At 44.2% G+C, this 7,392-nt stretch overlaps 1 protein-coding gene across 1 annotated transcript in view; it reads right to left on the bottom strand.

Annotated features, from left to right (window-relative positions):
• Window positions 1–1,695: 1,695 nt before the first annotated feature.
• Window positions 1,696–7,392, bottom strand: part of LOC146599303 (homeobox protein NANOG-like) — a 6,375-nt gene continuing 678 nt past the window's right edge. The window contains exons 2-4 of the mRNA XM_085298799.1: window positions 4,404–4,678; window positions 3,186–3,275; window positions 1,696–2,781 (exon numbers count right to left, since the gene is read on the bottom strand). Of these exons, the coding sequence (XP_085154925.1) occupies window positions 2,416–2,781; window positions 3,186–3,275; window positions 4,404–4,678 (731 nt within the window). The 3' untranslated portion in view covers window positions 1,696–2,415. The remainder of the gene's footprint in view (window positions 2,782–3,185; window positions 3,276–4,403; window positions 4,679–7,392) is intronic.

The following is a 7,392-nucleotide window of genomic DNA, read 5'->3' as shown; positions in this document are numbered from 1 at the left end:
GCTTACCTTCAGTGGCCAATAATGTCTTTGTTGATACTGAGCAGTAAAAGGGCATAAGGGACCCAAACTGATGGCACTGGCATTGGAGGAAAAAAAATATTTTGTTGTTGTTGTTGTTGTTTTTTCTTATAAAGGCCATTTTGTTTCCGTGTTGTCTTTAATTTTTAAGAGTCCCACAAATCAGAATTGTAGTCTCTTTCTGTAGCCCTAAGGTCTAGAAGTAATTTCTCACTGTAAACAAAAAAAAAAACAGCTGCACACACACAATGTGTCTCCAACAGCTGGGCTTTATCCTAATCAGTGAATCTCTTAAAAACTAGAATATCAGAACTGTTGCCTTAGGTGAGCCCCAAGGTCTCTCCAGGCCTCTGCTAGATACTGGGGGGGAAAAAAAGAAAAGAAAGTAAATCTTGTGTGTCTCTCTCTGGCTGGCTGTGGGAAAGGGATTGCCTGTGTCAGGAGCTGCATTCCTGCTATTGTTACACAGAACAGCAGGAATGCAGCTCCCGATACAGGCAGACTTCAATGGACTCCTTTCCTGGAAATTGCTTTACTTGTCTGTTTGAACTGCTTCAGGCTTTTGGTCTTCAGAATCATCTACAGCCGTAAGTTCTGTTCTTGAATGATGACCTCTAGGAAAAAATATTTTATGAGAGTTCTGAGGAAACTGCAAGAGTTAGCAGTGTTARCAGTTTTGCTGAAGTTTTCCCTCTGCAAGCCAGCCCCAAAGGCATCACACCAAGATCCTACCTGTCCTAAAGCATTCCTGAGAGAACAGGGCATGTCAGGTGACTCCTCTTCCAGAGAAGTATGAATGTAGGGTTCCTTGCCCACCAGGATCTGTCACAATCTCAGCTTCTTCCCTTCCACGTACAACTGCCTTTGATGGGATGGCATGGAAGGTTTTCATATCATAATCAGGTTTATACCAGCAGGTTGGCTCCAAAAGAGTTGAAAAACCTCCTCACACTCATGGGAGAGCCCTTATAATTGCTGCTATTGTAGTCCACCTTCTGATGTTAATCAGGACCTTAAGGGTGCTTTTTAGCTAATTCAGTGGATCCCCACCCTCTGATGGGTTAAGTGCATATATGTTAAGGGATTACTTGGACTAGGACAAGTGTTTATGTACCTGTGCTTTAAAATGGATTTCCAAAAAGCCTTATTTTTTTTCCTCAAATCATACTGACTATCCAGTTTTCACCCTACAGCTCTATAAACAGTATAGCTGTACAACCAAGGAAGCAGACAGTGGCTGCATGAGGAGTGGAGTGTAATCGAACAGCAGTAGTACTTACGGAAAAGTAAACAACTTTAGCAGTATAACACCAATACTGCTTTTTCCTCCAGTTTGACACATACCTGCATCAATTGCCTTCATGTTATACCCATTAAAAAACAAAACAAAACAAAAAAAAAGCGTAAGAGTTGCTTCATTACAATAAGACAAAATAATTGACATAACTAAGGAGTTTGATACAAACCCCATGACTTAGGGAACTGGACCCAGTTATTAAATATACTTAGATACACATATCTATTTCTAGGTATTTAGACACATATATAATATTAAGGTTAGAAATGATGATATATTTTAGCCTGGTGCCAGTATTACATATTGATAGTTAGAAGAGATTCCTAAGGTGATATTTACCACATCTAGTCCTTTGACACTAGGTATCTGTCATCACCAAGAGTACCAAAGCTGATCCACTGATAACACAGAAAAATCTCTGCCCATAGTTTCAGAATCAAATCAGTAATAACAACAGAACATAGTTGCTATGCTTATTTACTTTCCTTCTGGGTTTCAGGTTGCAATGCCTTGTTACAGTGAAAAAAATTACAGAAAAATACATAATCCAAATTAAAAAAAAAAGAAGTATTGCTTGCCATTTATTGTTTGTAAAGACACTTCTAGTTTTTGTCAAGGACAGATACAGAAAGATACAGTCTAGAAGAAAGAGCATGTTTACAATTTTTTTCCTTATAATTGTCACAGTGCCTTAGTAGGCACTACATCAGTTCCACACTTTGTGGCTTCATCAGATGGATGCTGACATGTGACAGTAACTTCTCCAATCCAATGCAAGATCTGTGATGAGTACCTCTCCTGACAGCCCACATGTTCATAGGCTTTATACACACACAGCTCTACAGCACTATGTACAGATGAGACTCCTAAAGGAATCTGTGCCTACTCTGAGGCAGGTTATGAGGTCTGTAATTTAGAAGTTCTACAGAATGACCTAGTTAGACTGACCTTGAGTTTCACTGTAAGAGAACTTGGTTGTATGTGCTGATACAGAAAGAGTGTGTGTTTGTGATGCCCCTGAGTCAGAGAGTCCATGAATAATGGAGAGATAAGAATAAAATCTGATTCCCAGCTGCCCAAGCCCTCCACATCCACAGTATTTAGGAATGATAGAGATGGTGACCAGCAGTGGTTGTTGGGAAAGGTGTCCCTATGGGGGCTGGGTGGTGAAAGTTATAGCCATCACCTGTCTTTGTGCCAGAATATTCCACACTTCCAGGATAGCTGTGATAAAAGTCTACTTTGTGCTGGGCAATGAAGCCCACTGTCTGCTGGACGCTGCAGGTTCCCCCACCTTTGCCAAACATTCCCCCGTCCTCACTGGTCATGATTGTGTAAGCATTCTGCCCTGCACCATAGTGCTGAAGGGGGGAAGGCATGTTTTGGATGTTGCTTGCTGCTGTGATTGGGTAGCCCTGGTGAAATTTGGGGTGCACATCCAGATAAGTACTTGTCTGGAAGCCATTCTGAAAGAGAAAGACAGAGTGAATCAAAACACATAGTTTCTGCACTTGTGCACACAAACCTAAAACATATTGGGGATCTTTCTTCACTTTCCACACTGTGTCTTGATCAGCAACGATGGAATGGAAGGGCAAGGAGAACTACATCCATCCTCGTAGCTCAGTGGGATGCACTATATAAGGAACACAGTTTTTCCCTGGAACCATTTAAGTGGCATAGTCAATCCATGGCTATGCCACCTGCGAAACATGGAGAGTCAATGACATATCTGTGTCCCTGTGCTGACCAAATCAGGAGGCAGGATGAGCTGATACTTATATAGTTAATGGCCTCAGTGGAGGAATGCACTACAGGACTTCTCTGCCCAGACAGAAGGGCCATGTTGAGCCATGTACTATATTCTTACCTGTGTGAGACACTGAGCCCGCTCCATCCACAAGCTATGCTTCTGGCACCTTTTCAGCTTCATTCTCCGGTTCTGGAACCAAGTCTTTACCTGTGTGGGGAGGGGAGAGCAGAGAAAACATGAGCAAAGAAAGGGAATAACAAATGTTATCCCAGACTCACAAGCCACAGAAAATCAGGGGAGAGTGACCAGATGGCATGGATACATAGGCAGCATTAGATAAATCCCTTTAAGAGTTACCTAGGGTTACTACCAAGGGGAGATGTCTGCCTAACAGCTTCAGCAGGCTGGTACAGAATCTGTGAGGGGGAGGCAACATTACGTCCAAGTGAAAGTTAATTGTTGTGACTTATGTATTCATTAGAGTCAAGGTGATGACTGGTGTAAATTAGACCCACATAGGTCCCTACAAGAACTCTGGACTACAGGCAAACTTCTGAGATGCTGTTTTTGCAGGGGAACTAGTATATGCATGTGGGTACAGAAGGGAAAGTCTTGTTTCTCATATCCAGCAGTTCTCAAATTCGAAGCTCCTTGCTAGGGTGAATTCCAGAGCCATTTCCCCCCAGGGCTGTGTCTGCACTGTGAGAGCAGCTATTGCAGGGATGTTGATTGAAGGAAATAGTAAATTGTCCAGCCAGTCTTGCTTCTAACAGAACAACTGTGTGGGTGTGTATGCATGTACATACAATGAATATAAAATGACTTTAATCCCAGGATATCCAGGAGCACCCAGGCCGTTATGCTTAGATCTGATATCCAAATTCCAGATAGATTTTGGAGTTGCAACTGCAAGCACTTGTGCAGCATGTTTAAGACAGAAAACTCCAGGAGTAGGAGAACAGCATGCCAGGCCTTCTGTGAAGTTCATCAGTGTCTGGAGATAGCCTGCAATGGAATGCCAAGCCCAAAGTATGGGTCATACCTGCAGACCACATACACATCACTGTATTTGCAATACTACTGCAAATGTCAGCAACAGTCTCTTTAACTGCCATCTCACTGGGGGCTCAAGAGGCCCCAGCCATGTGCCACTGACTCTCCTGCCCCCTGAAGTGCTTCAGATCTCTGGGCATGAATTGGGGAGGAGCTACTGTCAGCTGGCACTTTTGCCTCTACCCTGTACTGGGGAATCATCTTTCCATCCTGTCACTGTCTTATGTGAYCATTCAGCCATTCTGTGACACATATACCATGGATTAAAGTTTCCATGTTTACCTGCTTGTATGTGAGCCCAAGGGCAGCAGCCAGCTCCCGAATCTGCTGGGGGCTGAGGTACTTCTGGCTCTGGAACCGCTGGTGCAGGGTTTGCAGCTGCTCCTTGGAGAAAGCTGTACGGCTCTTTGTCTTCTTCAACCCCCCTATGCCATCTTCTCCACYCTTCTGAGACTTAGCAGTGGGTAGTGGGGATAAGGATGCGGAATGTGGACTGGTGGCTGAATCTGGTGTGAACTGGCTGAAATTCCCAGAACTGGAAGAAACTGGGGATACTTCTAGATATAAAAAGATAACAGGAAAAGGTACAAGACATAATGAATAGCTGTACAGGTACAAGTATGCTTCCTGCCTGCTGTGGGATGAGGTCAGAGCTCCTTGTCTATGAAACAGAAGCCCTGCGTGAAGCAAAGACCTGTATATCCCTACTCCTTGCATGGAGCTCTGAGTACTGACAAATCCACTGACAGTGGACACCTTTCTAGCTTATACCTCCAGGATGACTATGGTTTTCTTTCAACATATGGAAGAGTCAGGGCATAGAGGGGAGAATGATGCACATTGGCTCACAGTTTTACTATCCTGCATATCCTCCTTCAAAAGGCTCTAGTAATATTTTGGTCCTAGTCTGATGTCATGTGAAGAGACCTAAACATGGATGAAAGTATACCTGAGTTGCCAGCTCAGGTCCCCTTATATTGTCTGCCCAAGCATCTCAAGGCACTTGATATAGAAAATGGCAAAGCAATCTCCATATTGGCTCTTTTCTGCCTGTGACTCTCACCAGACTGTCTCACTGCTGGACATACATATATAGGTGTAGTGACCTATTAGGCTTGAGGGGGCCTTTTAGCAAAAGAACAAAGAAGAGAGACTTGACATGGAGTTGAGAAAGGAGACAGGAAACGTGGGTGTGTGAGAGAGGTGAGAAGACTCAGTGATCATGTATTAGGCACATGGGGGTCAAAATTCAAGAGTGCAGAGAAAGCTGCCCAGGCTCTTTCTCATTTTTCCCAGTACATGTCCTAAGAGTGTCTCTGAAGAACAAAGCTGAGATAAAGATCTAAAGGAAAAACTTCCTAAACCATCTGGGCCACTGGGCCAGACAAAAGCTGCTTAGATGCAAAGCCATTCAAGCTGTTTGAACAGAAAAATGCTATCAAGAAAGATCACCTCAGTACCTTTCTGTCAAGTGGCTGAGCGCTGGGGTCTCTGAGAGTCTGAGATCTTTTCAGGGCAGTCCTTAGGACTGAAGGGTTGAGATTCCAATCTCCCCCTCCCCACACCTGCTCTGCCAAACCTGCCCATGTCTTCTTCCTCCAGGTTCTCCTCTGGAAATCCTTCTGCATGGTCCATCCCCTCTCTTCCTATGGACATTTCAGGAAAGAGATAGGTGCAGTACCTGGGCAGTGCCATTTAAGTACACATCCTTCTGAATGTTGAGCCCATCAGCTCCCAATTTCCTTCTTCTTCACCTTGAAGCCTGTGACTCAGAAGCCCACTGAAACATCCTCCTCAACACCCTCAAACACATGCACAACATGAGCTCTCTCCCAAACCCTTTYTTCTTCTGTCCTCAGCTGAGAAATTACTAAGGAATCACCCAAAAGCATTGAGGTGTTTCTGGGCCTTGGAAGGCTGCAAGGCTATGGCTATGGTACTTTTTTCCCCTGTTACCCTCCCAACAGAGGCACGAGTGCTCTTTATGGTGCCTCACACTTCTGGGAGAGCTACTTCTGTTTCACAGATCTCCTCTCAACTATTTCCTAACCGTAAGTGCTGATAACATGCAGCACAAGCTGTGTGGGAGACAGATATGTAGTGGGGCAGGTTGCTGGTGCTGAGGAGCAGAGCCATGAGAATTATAGAGTATTTTTGGCTACAAGAAGAGATGAGCTGTAAAGAGAAGAGCTGCAAGTGTCTGGAGTAGTATGTGAAATGGGAGAAGACCTCAGAGCCTGAGAGGAAGCTGAAATGTGGGAACTGGACAACAAGATTTTCATGTGCTGACCACAGGATGCTTGGCTCTGGCAAGCTGTGCAGGAAAAATTTTGTAAGTAGAAAATGAGCACACTGAGAAAATGGACTTGGAGAACAGGAAAGTCTTCTGTCAGATAGGAACCACAGCACAACAATATTTAGCTGAAGCTTCCACATGTCCCTGCTCAGTCCATCATCCAAAACTCCTCCCTCCACGTGTAATTTAGCATCCACAGCTCAAGTCCTCCCAAAAAACTGGCCAAAGGTGCTCTTTCTCCCTTGAGAAGGGAGTGAGGAAAGCGGAAGCAAGAAACACAAACATTGGTGAAACAAACATAAATATGAAAACCTGCCAGACTCAGCTCCCACTAGCCCTTAACTGAAGGCAAGTAGTAGGCCTTCATTCCCATGACCAGGCTCTCCCTGAAGAAAGGGGCACTAAAGGATAGTGTTTGAAACTTGGTTTTCTAACCAAGAAAGCAAGCCTATCTGATGCCCATCTGGGCATCAATGAATCAGTCTATGTGATGTCTTTATGGTGCAGGTAGCATGTAGAGAACCTAAGCATTTGTCCAAAATTCATATGTGGCAATGTGTCAAGTAGCCATTAGTCCCTCTGCTGGAGCCTATAGCTCTCTATAGCATGTGACAGCTTGAAACAGACATTTTGAAAGCTCACTCTCCTCCATCCCCTCCCACTCATTAATGTTACAAGAGTATTATCCTGCAGACCAAACAATGGGACTGGGAGAAGACCTGTTTTCATTAGCTATTCTATTGCCACTCACTGAAATGGCAAAGAAATGCAATGAATAGAAAAAGTCACTGAGGTGAGGCCTAGGACTTTTTGACTTTTTGCAGCAAGGGAAAGGCAGGGAGACAGATCCAAGGAAAGGAGAGGGAAACAGAGACAAGCTGAAAGAAGTAGAGGGGAACAACACTGGACTTAAAGGGAGCAGGGAGCAGGTTTCCTGGCACAGTGATTCAGAACATGACTTGCAAAAAAAAAAAA

This window comes from Rhea americana, unplaced genomic scaffold, assembly GCF_003343005.1.
Source record: "Rhea americana isolate MKP2758 unplaced genomic scaffold, rheAme1 scaffold_142, whole genome shotgun sequence".
NCBI lineage: Eukaryota > Metazoa > Chordata > Aves > Rheiformes > Rheidae > Rhea > Rhea americana.
This window is presented reverse-complemented; position numbering and strand designations above follow the sequence as displayed.